Raw genomic sequence first — 17,652 nt, 5'->3', positions numbered from 1 at the left:
GTGGTGTTTTACCAACAAAAAGCAAACTAAAAATTACAACACTACACTACAAACCACAACTACAGCACTTGCAGTTTGGACAATCTGCAAAATCAGAAAAGCATAGCTGTAAAAGAAGAACAGAAAAAAGAAAGCAGCTGATTGGCTGATTAGTAGACGAGGTAGGAGGGCTGGTCATTGTGGGATTGCGGGACGGGCATGGGGAGGATGGTGAGCGGTGATTGGTTAACCAGAGCTGCTAGACAGGCAGGGTGGCCACTCTAGTCTGGTCACCTCGTTAAGGCGGGCGAGGGCGGCGCAGAGTGTCCGGATGACAGCGTGGGCATGGACGATCTCATGTGGTGGGCATCGGGGGGGCGCTCGGTGGAACGCGAGCGCGTGTACATGGGCCGTTCCATTTCGCGCCTGTCCGGCATGCCGTAATTCCTAAACAGTGTCATGGAGGAGGAGAAACAGGTTGATTGGAGGAGAAAGTTAAAGAATTAGTGGTGTGGTCACTTCGCATTATATGTCATTATGTACTTTCTATCGTGGTCATATTCTTGTCAAGCTTGAAATATGTGAATGTCACAGGGATTGAGACTATGCAAATAAGGTCAAGCTAACAAGACCTCATTAGTTTGAAATGATTAATATCAGTGTCTTTTTTTTATCCTTTATTGGGAATGTTTAGAATTTTTGCAGTTTGGCAATATGTTCCAATATAAATCTCTTAAACAGCATCTTACACCATTACAACAACACAAATTGTTGGCACAGTATTTTTTTTTTTACTATAGCTAAATTTAAGATAAAATTATATCAGTCCCAATAAGATGATATAAATTTGGTCTGAGTTGCCCTGATGTGGGTTACAATAAAGTGTTTTATTCCTCTTATACCACAGCAGTTTACCTCAGATTATGTCCTCCATACATGTCCCTGTGAATGAGCCATCACTATATAAATGATAACGTATTAGAACTAGCACATTAATATAACCTGTGATTTGAAATACAGCCAGAGCTGCTGTTCAACAACCTTCCGACCAATCAGAACCGAGAATTCAACAGCGCTGTGGTATAAATAGGAAAAAACTCACTGTATATAAAACATTATACAGTGTGTTAGCAGTTTATTAGGCAAATGTTCCTAATAAGCTGGCAACTCCGTGCATACACAGCATGTGCAAGTTCATACAACCCTGTTCGGCACTACAGGAAAGAAGGACATGTAAAAACAACTGGGCAAAATCGAAACGCAACAACATAAAAAGGAGACTTCTTAAAAGAAAAAGAAAAAAAAAAATCACATGTAATATTTTGCGAAATATTTCAACATTTCGCACTGATAAAATCATTTGACCACAGTGAAGAATTAAGGCAGTTAAATATTAAACGCACAAGACATGGAACAGAAATTTTCAGTGAGTGAAAAGTTGTCCAGCAGCTCTTTACACATCTATAAGCTTAAAAAACAAACAAACAAAAAAAAACCTTAACCTTTCATCATTCATTCATTAGAAAAAAAAAAATCATGTGGTCTTCGGCTCACTTGAGGTCATGATTACAACTGCTAGTAGTACAGCATCATCATCATCTAATGTTTTTTTTTTTTTTTAAAAAAAAGGTCAAAACTAACAGCCCAACTAACAGTAATTAACATAAGCCCTTCTTAATTAAAAGGCATCAATGTAAGATCAAGGACCATTTATATTGCCTCTATAGTATAATATGCATCAGCTACATAACTGCCATTTATGGAACTTCCTCCTGGGAAATACTTTAGAACGTCCTTCTTACTGACTCGTGCAACATCACCATTATGTTAAGGTAAACATTAAGCCTAAAAACTCCAAAGTTCAACTTGATAAACCGATTACTATATTCTGTATAGAGTAAGACACTATAGAGGTGTGCGCAACGCAATTCTGACCAATCCTGACCTTATTACTGTTTGTACCTGCCCACAATATTCTCCGACACACTTTGAAGTTGGTTCTGTTTATCAAAATATAAACAAATTAGTTATTTAAATATGTGTAACACTGAGTTGCAGCATTTTAAGAGTTAATATCCTGAAAAGTAAATAGTTGGAACGTTGATGCTAAAAAAGCAAGCCTAATGCAAATGCTTCGAATGTTTTCTCCAACAAGATATCAAGTGATTGAGCAATTTGTACAGTATTCTACAATAAACTCTGAATGCGTGTGTGTGTGTGTGTGCGCGCGCATGCATTAGGGCTGTAACCGTATATGAATACATTATTTTGAAAAATGTTTAACAGATAACGTGTCCTAAATAAATAAGAATGCAGATATGAAAAGTAAGCGGGGTATTTGCAAGCTTTTTTTGTTAATTTGTCTTTTTGAAAGATAATAAAAGAAAAACAATAGTCGTGTGAGCACAAGGTTTTCACTGTAAAACTGAGTTTTAAAGGGCAGCTTGTGGAAGCTCATAGAGAGGGTTGCCAGGTCTCAGCATCCCAACTACAACCCAAAAAAAACACACAAAAAGACAAGTCCAAAATCTTTGCATAGAAAAGGGTACATGAATTTTTCTTCTTTGTCACAGGGTCGTGTGGACCCTATCCCAGGGAACTTGGGGCACAAGGTGGGGGACACCCTGGACAGGGTGCCAAACCGTCGCTGGGCACAATCGCACACACGCTCACACACTACGGACAATTTGGAAATTCCAGTCAGCCTTCACCATATGTCTTTGGACTGGTGGAGTAAATTGGAGTACCCAGAGAAAACCCCCAAAACACGGGGAGAACATGCAAACTGCACACACAGGGCAGAGGTGAGATTCGAACCCCCGACCCCGGAGGTGTGAGGCAAGCATGCTAATCACTAAGCGACCATGCCCCCCTATTGTGAGAACTGAATAGATACAAATACAGATAACTTGATTCAAAAGCCTACGTAAAAATCCCATTGGTGTTCCCTTGACATGCATCTCAACTACTTATGTCTCCTCTCACTCTCTTACTGATATAATATCCCCTCCTTCTTCATTTCTTCCTTGTCACATCCATTCCTGGCTTTCCCCCCTCTCCATCTAGAGGCACATCTTCATTTATTTTGCCCACATCTGCACCCTGACATGAGTTCAACACAAAAGCTGTAATATTGACTCCAGTCTTGTCGAGTCGTTCAAGAGTGGAGCCACTGCTCAGGAAAGACGCACTTTTTGACAGTTTAATTCAGCCGTGGCCCTGTGTTTCTGATGACACATCAGGTTCAGCTTTGAGGAAAACGCACTGCTCGACAATTCTGACTGACAGCCAGATGGCGACAAGAGCAGAGATAAAGCGCGAGTGAAGTAAAATGAGGGGGGAAAAACAGTCACAGAACATTCCTGTTTGGTTCACTGCTACACTAAAATGCTTGGCAACAATGAAAAACGAGGACAAAATGGCCAGCACTTGCTTTGCTTCAGTTGGGGGTTTTTTCATGAGTATTTCTGCATGGCCCATTTGGCTGTTGATGTTCAGGATGTACAACTCAGTCCAAACCAATGCAAAACCATTTTACGTGATAAATATTTGCACTTCTATACTGATCGGAAGATCATGAGTTCAACTCTTGAGCAACGCCCTTAACCCTCAACTGCTCAGTTGTATAAGCTGCTCTGGATAAGGGTTGGATAGGATGGAAGAAAATAATCCAGACTAGATGATGTGAACTGAAGTTCTCAAGGTAAAAATTAACACCACACTGGGAGAAGTCCAACCATCCACATTTTCCATACCGCTTATCCTACACAGGGTCATGGGGGGGCACAAGGAATCTAGGGAACTCAAGACAAAAGGCAGGGGACACCATGGATGGGGTGCTAACCCATCGCAGGGAACCACTGCACACCCATTCACACACTACGGACAATTTAGAGATGCCAATCAGACTACAGCGCATGTCTTTGGACTGGGAGAGGAAACCGGAGTACCCGAAGGAAACCGCCGAAGTACGGGAAGAACAGCCATACTCCGTGAACACAGGGCGGAGGTGGGCTTCGAACCCCAAACACTGAAGGTGCGAGGCAAATGTGCACTGGGTAAAAGTCCCTTATTAAAATTTTATTTTGCTTTAATAGACCTTTATATCACTTTGCATGTAGTGGAGGGAAGTGTGCGCACACAAGATCCCACTCGGCTAGTTTGGCTAGCTTGACCATTCCGTTAAAACCTTACAGACTTTGCTGTAGAAACTGCATCCTCCATTCATCATTAAGCTATAAGGAGTTTAATTAATCAACCATTTCAGCTTGTCAGCATGAGTATGTTTTAAGAATTGGTACGTCCTTAAATTATGTCATAGGATACTCAGATTTACTGCACTGATTTATTTACCTTTATTATTAACAGTGTAGCCTAAAAAGCCCTGAAGCTGAAATGTAATTGGTAAGCTGTGAAAGCCTGTTAGCTGAAATGTAGATGGATGCATTCTTGGCTGCACAAATGAAACACAGCAATGTCCTGAACCATTTTGGCTTTAACTATGGAAAAGATGATTAATCAGCTACTTTTTTGAATTACTGCTTGACAAGTTCATTAAAAAAAATTTGTTCAAAAATTAATTCACGTTCACCTGAAGTTTTGCATGTGCTACAATTTCAATTCCAAGCTATTTTCCCATACCTCCAAGATCCCAGGTTAGCTAGTTACAGTGGTTGCTCTACCAAAGAATGGTTAAAGAAGAGTCAAGTTAATGTTTTGGAATGGCCAAGTCAAAGTCCTGACCTTAATCCAATAGAAATGTTGTGGAAGAACCTGAAGAATGGGTGAAAGTCCACCAACATCCCAGAGCTGAAGCTGTTCTGTACTGAGGGCTAAAATTCCTCCAGGGTCACACCAGATACTAAAAGCAAAGGTTCACATACTTTTGCAACTCACAGATAAGTAATATTGGATCATTTTCCTCAATAAATAAATGACTAAGTATAATATTTTGTCTAATTTGGTTAACTGTGTTCTCTTCATCTACTTTTAGGACCTGTGTGAAAATCTGATGTTTTAGGTCATATTTATGCAGAAAGATAGAAGACTCTAAAGTACAAACTTTCAAGCACCACTGTACCTTGTATCCTTATCCTTATTCTCGTTCTTCAGTGTGTGACAGATATTTCCTGCTTTGGCCCTCTCCCTGCCTGGACTCATCTAGAGCCCTATTTGTGCTGTGATGCAATATTATCAAGGTCTAATCCCTCTATACTGTATCTGCTATAGCAAGGGTCGGGAACCGAAGGCTCGCGAGCAATATATGGTTCTTTCAGCGATTGCCAATGGCTCGACGGTGTAATTTTGTTTTTGTTTTTTTTAAACAATCACAAATCACGAAAGCTAGTGTATCGATTCAATTAAAAACCTACATATTACATATTTTAAAATATTACATAATTCACAATCAATGCCCGTTCTTCATGTATACACCAACCAGACATGATATGGCACAACAAGCCCAAATTTCATTGGACAATGTGGAATAGAGCAGTAATTTCCCTGTCTAATTCATAAATCGGTTTAAAACTACATAGCCACTGTCTGTTTTCAGTCCTTTAACAAAGATGAAATGGCTAAAAAAAAAAAAAAGATTACGAGTATCGCTCTTTCCAGTCCAAATGGACAGATGAATTTGCATTTGTGGAACTCGTATTAATGGTAGGTATTGTACAATTTACTGACTTACGCACTGCATTTTGTCTTGATTTACCATTTGATGAAGCTATCATAGTTGATGCGATAAAGTTCAAGTGCCACCTACAGGCCTTTTAGGTGAAGTGTAAGCTGTTAGGTAAAGAACCCGCAAAACATGAAATGGCCTTTATTACATAACCACTTTTAATAATTATGCAATAATAGAAAAGATAATATACAAGAAGAAGACGCATATCAAATGCCACAAAAAAATGTGTTAACATTTCTCTGGCTCAGACTCTTTCAACATTTTTATGACTTTTTATTTGGCTTTTATGGCTCTGCCAGCTGAAATGGTTCCCGACCTCTGTGCTATAGTGTGTTTACTATACTACTATATTGCTATATCATATAAACAAAACATATAAAGGGAACAATTTCTCTGCTGGACAACTTTTCACATATACAACCACAAATACACACATTTTAGCTTACTAAACATGTGGATCTATACAAAAAGACTCTACAGCATGCTGATTACTCAAACAGCACAAGCTTGAGAAGTTGGTGAAGTACTGTATTTTTCAATTTCACCCCACAGGTGAAACCATGTTTGATACGGCAAAGCAGAGATCCCCCCTATAATCTCGAATGACATTATGGAGAGATAATGAGTTGAATGTATTGTAAATGAGATCTAGGTTATACAGTAGCTCACCAATAGGCTACATACAGTACAGTAATTACACACACGCAGACATTATTGTGTAACATTTCATCTTTATATATGGTGACGTGATTTTTTTTTCCACTCGTTCTTTAGCATTTTAATCATTTGAAATAGGTTGATAAGATGACAGATTTTATTAATTTTTTTTTTTATACATACTCTATACAGGCTGTACTTCAAAAATCTGGGGATACCTTGCCATTTTTTGGTAAATTTACTACAACTCACCAAAGAAATTCTCAGGTACTCTATTATTAACATTTTTAAAAGCTAGGCATTCTCAAAACTTGACCAAAAGGTTGTGAGAACTGCCAGCATGTCACTGTTGGACTCATGAGCAAACTGCTCGCTCAGCTACATTCTTGGATTGAATGAATTGTCTGTCATCAAGTAGCCAACACTAGACTTGGGGTTCCTCAAAGGGTCTCGATACTCTTTGATTAAACTATATTCCGTATAATTAGGAGACTGGTCCGTGTACGTTGCATTCATTTTTCGTTTTATGGATGAAACAATATGCATTGTATCATATTGTTTCATTCGAATTGAGCAATATTGCACGAGCAAGAATGCGGTTATACTGAATGGTGTAGACCCGTAAGCTAATCGCAGTTATGCAGACATTCAGTACGAGAGCGAGCGCGATATTGCTTTTATTCAATAATTCTATAAACAAGAAATTTATATTGAGTAACTGACATTTCGGACGCAATATGGCCAAATGTTGGCGGAAATAGATCCCGAAGAAGCCACACTCACTTCATAGCACATCGGCTAGCAGGCTCTCTCATCTCACATCGATGAGGCAATGCTTAATTTCACTGTATCGAATATGCATCATCTCGACACACCACCGTATCGTGTTGAATTTAAGTTTTCTGAATCGTTAGAGATGGGTGACGGTAAGGGAGGATGACAGAATGACTGAAAAAAAAAATCCTCATATCGTTCATGAAGACGGAATAAGTATCCAGCGTACACATCTTAACTTGAAAGAACAGCCTGTAGAATAGCTGACCAGGTCAACTTTGTCCACACTCAAATGTACTTCAGTGGACATTTGGCTTCATGAATATTTGATTTCTAATACTTTCTCTGGTGAAACAGGTAGAAACAATTAAACACTAGTTAATATTCTATTTGAAAATGTTCATTAAATTTAATTTCATTCAATAAATCAGTGAAAATGCCAAGGAATATAAGATAAAAATAAAATAATAAAAAAATGTTTCCTTGGGGTTTTTTTCCCCCCATTTTTAATTCCTCAGAGATAAACGATTGAACGCAGCGTACAGGGACCAAGACTGCACCAAAATTCTGATTTCCGTCACCTTCTGAAACACAAATATCCTTTTTTTTTCCTTCCCCCAGGATTTCTTTGAGATTTCATGTTACAAATCTGATTTTATTGCATCTCATGCAACTCCAGGCTTGAGGAACTCTAATGTTCTACCAGGTAGGAGGAGGACAGGTACAGCAGGTAAAGACAGACACGGGTGTGGAAAGATCTACCTGAGTTCCATCTGCTGATGATGAACAGGCTGACTGTGTCTTGTTCGAGGTAGGGTGAGAAAATGACTGCGGTCGGATTGAGAGAACAGAGAGGAGGAAAGGATGAGGAGAGATGGAAATTGGAGGTAGAGATGTGGAAAACGGGCCAGAGTGGTCCAGTCGAAAGAGAAATGGCTGACTGGGCTATCAAATCCCCCAAATGACATTAAGAGATTAAGAGAGAGAAAGATTCGCATCACTCTCTTACTGTAGAGCCAATGCAATATAATGCATTATAGCTGAGTTATAATGCATTTCTATATATTGCAAAGATGCAAATTCATTTCTGCGACAGAATTAATCACTGAGCACTACAGTCAAGTTGTTCTTTTGAAAATGCAGTTATATTTCAGTGATAGAAACAACATTTCAGACACAAAGAGTAATACAAAAACATATGAGCACATTTTTATGTAAATCTACCCACAAGGATCCAATTATGAAATTTCAACATACACTTCTAGGTCTTCTAACAAAATGTATAAAACACACAGCCTTGAGGGTGGAAAAAAAATGGTGGGTAAATATTAGCATCTTTATTCAGAGAGGACAGAAAACCTAATCAACAACATATATAAATAAATAATAATGTGAAATAGTTACATTTAGAAATGTTCACACTCTCCTCAGTACCTTCCTTGTTCCCTGGTGGAAAAATAGTGCTAAACTGGGTGGTTCCCACAAGGGTACATATTTTTTATCTTTAATATGTCATAATATTTCACCCGTGGACTTGGTGTAACTTTAAAAACAAAAAATAACTGAATTTATATAAAGTGGATGGTAATTCTCTTGAAGATCTTTAAGAGCACAACAAGCACTTAAGTTAAAAATACAAACTAAAAGTACGAAAAAAGTGTACCCTTGATGGTACCACCCTAGCAACAAGGAATATATACTGCAGTGTATAGCTAAATCTTTACTCTAAAAGTAAATTGGAAGAACAATAGTAGCTATGTTTCCATGTATGTTATGTGAATTTTGGGATATCACATTTTAAAAAAAAACAAAAACGCTGTCTGGATACACGAGATGCAAATAAAATCTCCAAAACGCACATTAACAACTTGCGCGCTCAAATGAGGCGGATAATTTCTTTAATTCGATAAAAAGACACGCGTATAAACTACGATGAAAACACATTTACAGAATAAATTCCTCGACGTGCAGCAAAATAAATAACTAAATTCATGTGACTTTGCCTCAACAAATCGTGTAATTGGATAATTTGCTCAGAAAAGTAGAAGTGGAGAGCGAGTTGCGAAAGTTTCCCCGGCAGTGACGATTTTGTTCTTTTGAACACATTGGATGGTAAAGGTGTTTTATTCGCAAATGTGTTGTGCGATATTCCAATTTTTCACAGTTAAATTCACAATTTGGATGGAAACATAGCTAGTAGCCCTTAAGGTCTTCGATTGTGTACATTTTAATTGCACAAAGGTTCTAAAGAAAAATACACACTAAAGCAGGAGTGGGGAAATTAGTGCACTAGCAAGCTAGCAAACTAGCAAACGCGTCTGAAACCTACCCCTGCTGCGCTACGCACATTAGCCACGGTGCAGTCTAGCTGTTAGTACTAACAATTTTACTAGACAGGTTAATTAGCTTGAAACAGGAAAAAATTAGCAAAATACAAATATAACTAGCAGCTAACTCTTCTGCTAGCATTTAAATACAAAACAGAAGACACTAGCCAGACTCGAATAATATCTTTATACGTGACACAAAAACTGAACACCACATCTCATAGCCTAAATATTAGTCAAAGACTCATTGCTGTTTTGTTTCACACTGTTATTTGAACTCTCACGTATTTCCCTTTAATCTGTATTAATGCACTTAACTAACTAGCTAGCTAGCTAACTTGCCAAACTGAGTTAAATCACATTAGCTACTACTTTAAACCTAGTAATTATAGTACATTTCTCTGTGACCAAAACATGGTCATGTACTCACTTGCTAATGAACCCTGTAAAGGTATAAAAGATGCCCTTTATACAAGAAACAAGGAAAAGTTAAGTTTCATATTTTCTTGCAGGTTAAGACTGCTTTGGCACAGAGAAAAATATCAGTACAACCACACAAGCGTTTGGACGTTTTAAAGCATAGCAAAGGACAAGATCATTTTGAAGACAATGTTGGCAGTGCAGGATGTAGGAGTTGGATATTTAAACCCAAAGATGCCACAGCAACAATGAATGAAGGATAAGGGTATCATGTGACAAACAGCGTCCACATCATTGTAAGCAAACGTTAGCATTTCGGGGTGAACAGATAGGGATGAGATAGAGAAGTTAACATACCTCTGAGGAGGGGGAACGCTGGGTGATCGTGAACGTGCTCGGTTAATGTCCACCGACCGTGAGCAGTGATTGGATGAGAGGACCTGTTCAGGCACAGAGAGAGTGGAGCTTTGGAGGTCCCGCCCATTTTGTCTGTAGTCTGCAGAGAGAATATGGGATAAAGCATCGTGTCAGCGATAGTGTGTACCTAGTGTACGTTGACGTACTAACGAACAGAAGACATTTTGTGTATTTCGTGATTGATTTCGGCAATTCGTGTTAAGCAGACTGCAAACTGTGCTCTGTGAAAATTTCAAAATCCTAGACAGACATTCCTCCAATATCAGTAACCGCATAAAACTCAGCACAAGGAGCTCGTTCCTAGCAACAAATGCATCTGAAAATGCTGTCAATAGACAACGCTAGGTCAGTGAAAATAACAGCACTTATGACAGCCGGGATGTTGTTCTTGACAATCAGCCACTATCAGTGATTGTCAATGCAAAACACAAACGTACTTCAGGTACACCTGTATTTGTCCACTAACACTCACCTCGATAATGTAGCTGGCTAATGCACTCCATTTAAAATCCACTAGCTAACATTATAAAGAACGAGCCAAGTAGCATAACACGGCTGCTTTAAATGACAACTATGTAAACTGGAAAAATACACACAAAAAAACAATTAAATAAAATGTACTGAGAAGTCTCTGACTGATTATAATTAAGTATGTTACTCATTTCAGTATAGGTATGTCACGTAAAGGTGGTTAGGATGGATGTAAGTGCAGATAAGAGCTTTAATGGACATTATAATATCCAGAAGGAAAGGCAAAAGACAAACAAAGGCAAGCAGTGGTCAGGCGATCAGGAAAACAGGCTAGAGCATGTAAGGCAGAAATCAGCATCAAAGGCAACGCTGAATCAAAACCAGAATAGACAAAACGATGGAACGACTTGGTAATGTACAGAGACTATGGCAACAGACCATATTACATCACGAAGACTTCGTGCATGAGCAGTCTCTTAAGTAGTGTTTTGTGATTGGGAACAGGTGTGTGTGATTAGTCCTCGGGAGAAGGTGACGGGTCTGTGTGTTCCACTGGGAGTTGTAGGTGTCGGCCATGTTTGTAGTTTGCGGTGCATTCTGGGAAATGGAGTCGTGAGTTTGCCATGACATGACAAGGTATTGTTGTCGGTCTCAACAAGTACAAAAAAATCGTTGAACTTGGTATCAGCACATCCCTAGTATATGACGAGAATAATCAGCTGATTCCAATAAATGACCGTATAACGTGTGATCTCAGCTACTAGAACCACATCCAACGATTGTTTTTTTTTTGTCGTTGTGTTTTGTCGTGTCTTTTTTTTTTCTTCCTTTTTGTTAATCCTATAAAGAATCTGACTTCAGTGTATACAAGATGTAATCAGTGAAATGACCTTTGACCTTTCCCAACTCAAAGCATAATAATGACGGCAAGGGTGCGTGCGCACTCAAGTGGAAAGAGTTCATTATCCAGCCATCGGCTACAGCTAAAGGCTAGCGGCTGCCATGACTGAAGTTGACTGCTATCCAATGGAGTGTGACACACATTAAATAGGCAGAGGCGTAACAGCGGATTTAAAAAGACATTTGAGAAGAAAGATTTTTTCCCCCCTGTTTCAGCGGTTTTCTATTTGTCTTGCTTTTTAAAGATGATTTTCAGGACGACCAAAGTAAGGAATAACATAACAGACAATTCAATATTATTTTCATTCTTTTAATTCTGATGCAGTTTGCCGTGGTGGATTTTGAATCAATGCATCAGGAAAATCATTACTTGCCTGCTAGAAATCAGGATTGGACGATTTTGCATTCCCAGTAACTCCAAGATATTCGGAGGAGTTTGCAATCTTTCAAAATTATTGGCGGATTTTCCGCAGATTTGGGCCAAGACGCGTCACATGACGTCATCACAACGCGCATTCAGTCAAAGCCCTCTTCAAGTCACGTGCGTCGAACACGAGTACAGCTAAAACGGCGCATTTACCAACAAACATCACCGCAAAAGACCATGAAAAACAATTTTGTGCAATTGCAATTTCGCCAAATTAAAAAAAAAGCTAAGTTTGAAAAAGACGCAGCAAAATCGAGCATTTTTGGGAAAATATATTGCCAAAATTATTGGCAAAACAATAAAAAAAACTCATAAAAAATCATGTACGGACTGAGAAATCACTGTATCACAATAGTTGTCTCTTTCTTGCTCTCTTTCATACACACACACACTCACACACACACACACACACACACACACACACACACACACATATATATATATATATATATATATATATATATATATATATATATATATATATATATGTACACACACACACACACACCTCTGCATCACACTGCATTTCTGGCTGAATACAGCAAAGATGAAAACAAGCCAGCAATTCAATGAGAGACAAAGCTGTTCTTCTGAACAGTAATCGACTCATGCAGGGGGGAAGCAGCGAATCAGCATTTATAAACGAGGAAGAGGAAAAGAGTAAGACTAAGCACAAGAGAGAGAAAGTAAGAGAACAAAGACAAAGGAAATGCGGAAAGCTGTACCTAAGAAGCTACTAAGGGATGGATGAGAATTTAAAAGACGTGTTTGTGTATGTGTATGTGTGTGTGTGTGTGTGTGTCTTTGCCTGAGACCACACAGCAAAATCTTCTTTCAGTCCAAAGCAACAAAAGTGGCAGATTCAGAGCTGTAAAACACATGAACTTCCCCATCATGCATCACTTCACAGTTCTGATGTTCTGAACCAAAATGAACGATGATTTTCATTACCGCATGAGGTAGAAAACACACATTCTTGACCTCAAAGAAACGCTAAATACATGCACACGCTACATCCTACACTACAAACTGCAACTGCAGAGTACCGAACGGGTTGAAACCAAACCAAATCAAGTATCAAATGACCCAAAGGAATCAATTTACCCTCTGATTCATTCTCAGCAAACACACTAACAGGTCACTAACACACTAACAGGTCTGAAAGCGCCCTTTCTACAGTACAGTGCTACAGCTTATAGCACAGATGCCACTGCGAACACTGACAGCTGAAATAAAATCGGGATGTGTAGAAAAATGTGCAGTGTTTTTGTGGTGTGATCACCTGAAACGACTCCCACGCCATCCTCACAGTCATAATCAGAAATCTCGCTGTCGCTGATCCTGTGAGATCCTACACGAGAGCAGAAATATATATATATATATATATATATATATATATATATATATATATATATAACACAAATCTATTATTATATTACACTGCCTGCAGCATGATTTTAAATCTGTTCCGTTATTATGGTGTGAGGTCTCAAAAATAAAGAGGAAATGCTAATTAAATTAGCTAAACTATTAGACTGAGTATTAGAGATGAAGACATTTACAGTAGGGTCCTAGTCTTTCCCCCCTAGAACATAAAACAAAAGTAGCACAAAATATCACATTGTCACAAAAATAGAATAACTGTAGTCAAAAAGGTTGCTAATGCTACCCAACCAGTTAGGATTGGGAAAGCACTTTTCTGCATCCTTTAACATTAGCAAATTTAAGCATACAGTATGTAGTGCATCTTAATGAATTTTCTTCTATAATCCCCTATGAAGGTGAGGAGGAAAAAGTTTAATTGCTGTCCGATTGACCGGTTCTGACAGTTTCTTCTCATTTTTCTTAGTTGAGGTCGAGCGATAGTGGATTTCACCGATACCGATAACCGAGCTGGGCGGTACCTGTCGATAACCGATTAATCAACTGATATGGAATGACTATAAACCTCCATTTCTTCTTTTTGAGCCATTCCTTGGTGTATTTGCTAGTGTGCTTAGGATCATTATCCTGTTGAAAATTCCACTTTCGTTTCAACTTCAACTTATGGACAGATGGCCTCACGTGATCTTCAAGCACTCTTTGATATGATGCAGAATTCATAGTTGAATCAATGAATGTAAGCTGTGCAGTCCCTGAGGCAGTGAAGCAACCCCAAACCATAACATTTCCACCACCGTGGTTCACAGTTGCTATGAGGTGCTTCTCCTGAAAAGCTGTCGAAAAGCTGATGAAATTTTGAGGTTCATGGAGACTTCTTTTTGCATTAGATGGTCTGCCCTTGGGCTGAATTTGCTGGAACAACCAGTCCTGGACAAATTGTCAGTCGTTTGAAATGTATGCCATTTGTAGATGATTTTCCTTATAGTGGAATGAAGTATTTAAAATGATTTGGAAATCTTTTTAAATCCCTTGCCAGACTCATAAGCATCCACAACCTTTTTTCTGAAGGCCTTACAGAACTCTTTAGATCTTGGCATGATGACACCACACACCTCAATAACAAAGCGAACACCAGACACTAGATATGAGAGCGGTATAAATAAGACAGGTTCCACCTGCACTCCCTGAGCAGGTTCTAATCACTGTCTAATTTTATGGATTTGAAGGTATATGATAAATGTAAGGGTGTACTTACTTTTTCCATGTGACTGAGCTGTTTTTTGTTCACTGAGACATGAACGGAGCAATTGGACACTCAAGCTTTTAAAGCAATACCAGGTGAACAACACTTCTCTCTGTTTCTGAGACTCAGAATCTGTTTTAGCACTCCTTTTTTTAGATCAGTCGGATTTCGCACGTATATGCACTCTTTTTTTTTCTTGGTAGAAGGATGGAAGAGCAGTCAAGAGCAGTCAGAGAAAGCGAAAGGATGCTAACGTTCTACAGAGTGCGAAAACTGATTAAAGTTATGTGCAATTCTCTCTCACTATCAAAGGTTCACAGAGGGAAAAAATAAAAAACACGTAATCTCCACCGGAAAAACCACCAGAAGCAACTTCAAAAAAAGGGATGGGACAAACATAAATCGAGGGTTGAGTTATTAAGGAAAATGATGGCACAGCATTTTCTCTGGACAGCCAAACACTGCAAGTTAATAACATAAAAGAAGAGCTTTCTTGTTAGTCTGTTGGGTGTTTGGATGTATTAAAGTTAGTCACGATGGAGCTGACAACAAGAGAAACGTCGAGTATTTATTTTATTGGTAAAACTTTACAATAACAGTACATGAATAATCTGGCACTAAATATTTCTTATATATGAACTAATGTTGAGTTAAGGCATGTACTAATCACAAACTAATAAAGCGCTTACCTTAGCTACACCGTGAGTGTTATAAATTTATGTGTGAATAACAACCAGATATTAACACGTAGGTGTAAACTAAATAGAACACTGGTTTTAAATGTTAACAGATAATAGCGTCTGCTAAATGAATAAATGTTAATGTATTCATTTCACCATTGTGGGCAAAGGAACAGTGCCTCAGGCCCGAGCCACCCAGAGCACGTACTAGTACTACGGTGGGATTTGAAGAGCAATGAATGGAGGGCGATACAAAATGAGTCGAGATGAAATGATTGGTGTTTATTATTAGTGCACCTTTCTATGGAGGATCAGTGTAAATTACGAAAGTACTCCAGCGCCATTCCAATGATGTTTGATGTACGTAGCTGTATATGGGAAACTATATAAACGGTTAGAAATGATGCACGTTTAATTCGTATTCTTTCTTATAGAGCATGTTTGATTTAGTTTCCTCCTACGTGTTAATCAATATATTAACTAACAAAGCACTTAAGGTGGACGTTATTCACACATGAATTCATAAGACTCCTGCTGTAGTTAAGGTTAGCTCATCATTAGTCCGTGATTAGTACACACCTTAACTCATCATTAGTTCATATTTAAGTACGTATTCATTCAGATATTAGTGCGTGGTTATTCATGTACTGTTATTGTACATGAAGTGTTACCGTTTTATTTAGTGTTATTTTTTTCCACAAAAACAAAGGGGAAGAGTGGTGGGGATTTACAGCTGCTAAACACGATGAAATGGACATGCAGTGATTTTTTTTTTTTACCTGAATTGTACGAATACGAGCCGTGAGCTGCGAAGACAACGAGGTCAAGAAAAGGATCACACAAGAGCGATCGGCCAACCGGTTCACACTACTTCACGGCAAACATGATTTCTTTAAGAAGTACATGCCCTTAATAAAATGTCCTGTAGCAACAGGTTTCCAGAAGAACAAGACAACTGTGTAGCTCTAAAACTAGTTTCAAATGAACTGTTTATTTTGGTGGAAAACCGAAAGCTCCACCCTGGACATCTTGCACTATAATCTTTATAATTACTGCATCGTCGATTTTAAAATGGCGTCCATGATTTATCTTATAATGAATGAACGTCTGAGTGGATCGGTTGATGCATCCAATATACATGACGTGAATGTCGTACTGACAGGATGTAGGTATGTAGACATGAATGAGATATAATGTTAAAGGCGTACTCTGTAGTCTGCGAGTTGGGCTCTCTCCATGCATCGTTCTCCTTTGAAGGTAGGGGGAACTCTTGGGCAGAGGCATCGAAGAGACATCATGCATTTGCAGCTTGTACCAGTGCGGCTCGTCGTCCATCAGCGCTGTCTCCAGCTCGATCAGAATCTGAAAGGAAACACCAAAAGATTCAAACGCTGCAACAACTGTACAGCTGCAAGGAGTTTTAGTGCATGTAATGAGTGACAAAGGAAAAACTGAGGTGTTGGGCCATCATGAGTCACCAGAACAACTTTAATGAGCCTTGGCATAGATTCTATAATTGAGCTAATTACCTTTATGTATATTAGGTGTGTACGGAATCTGTGCTGCTATCTATCCTTCCATTCATTTTCCATACCGAATATCGTACACAGGGTCACTGGGAAGCTTGGACCCTATCCCAGGGGACTTGGGGCACAAGGCGGGGGACACCCTGGATGGGGTTCCAACCCATTGTATGGCACAATCGCACACACATTCATACACTACGGACACTTTGGAAATGCCAGTCAGCCTTCAATACATGTCTTTGGACTGGGGGAGGAAACCGGAGTACCCAGAGGAAACCCGCGATACACGGGGAGAACACGCAAACTAAATGCACACATGACGGAGGCGGGATTCAAACCCCCAACCCCGGAGGTGTGAGGCAAACGTGTTAACCACTAAGCCGCCGTGCCCCAAATCTGTGCTGCTATTTTTTTGTTCATTAATTTTAACCAGCAATGTTGTGAAAATTGACAGCTTGTCTAGACACACTGTTGCATGTTTGTACCTCTCCGAGGAATTCGCTCTCCTCCTCACGGACTCGCGCCTGGTCCCACAGCGTAATCTCCAGCATGCGCTCACGAAACTCACGTCGATGCACTGGCGAGTACATGAACGTCTGGTTCCATTTGGGCTCTAATGACTTCTTTACCGTTTTAGTTCTCCTCTTGCTTTTGTCACTGGAGGAACAATAATTCAAACTGCTTTTATTTACCACCATTGGTAGAATGGAAGCCGGGAACACCAAAAGCCTCTCCAGACTCAAGTCTGACTTCCTATGCTTC

General features: G+C 39.1%; 1 protein-coding gene across 14 annotated transcripts in view; it reads right to left on the bottom strand.

The window, feature by feature from the left end:
• The window catches only part of rims2a (regulating synaptic membrane exocytosis 2a), a 116,349-nt gene that overhangs the window by 72,663 nt on the left and 26,034 nt on the right, over positions 1-17,652 (bottom strand). For 10 of the 14 annotated variants that reach the window (XM_053611541.1, XM_053611543.1, XM_053611530.1 and 7 more), the window contains 5 exons: positions 17,376-17,568; positions 16,573-16,726; positions 13,341-13,409; positions 10,201-10,339; positions 274-426 (listed from right to left, as the gene is read on the bottom strand). In XM_053611541.1, the coding sequence (XP_053467516.1) occupies positions 274-426; positions 10,201-10,339; positions 13,341-13,409; positions 16,573-16,726; positions 17,376-17,568 (708 nt within the window). The remainder of the gene's footprint in view (positions 1-273; positions 427-10,200; positions 10,340-13,340; positions 13,410-16,572; positions 16,727-17,375; positions 17,569-17,652) is intronic. The other 4 variants (XM_053611531.1, XM_053611536.1, XM_053611538.1 and 1 more) reach the window with 2 other exon arrangements.

The sequence above is a fragment of the Ictalurus furcatus genome, chromosome 23 (assembly GCF_023375685.1).
Source record: "Ictalurus furcatus strain D&B chromosome 23, Billie_1.0, whole genome shotgun sequence".
Classification (NCBI taxonomy): Eukaryota; Metazoa; Chordata; class Actinopteri; order Siluriformes; family Ictaluridae; genus Ictalurus; species Ictalurus furcatus.
Note: the sequence above shows the minus strand (reverse complement) of the source record. Positions and strands in the feature narration are given on the sequence as shown.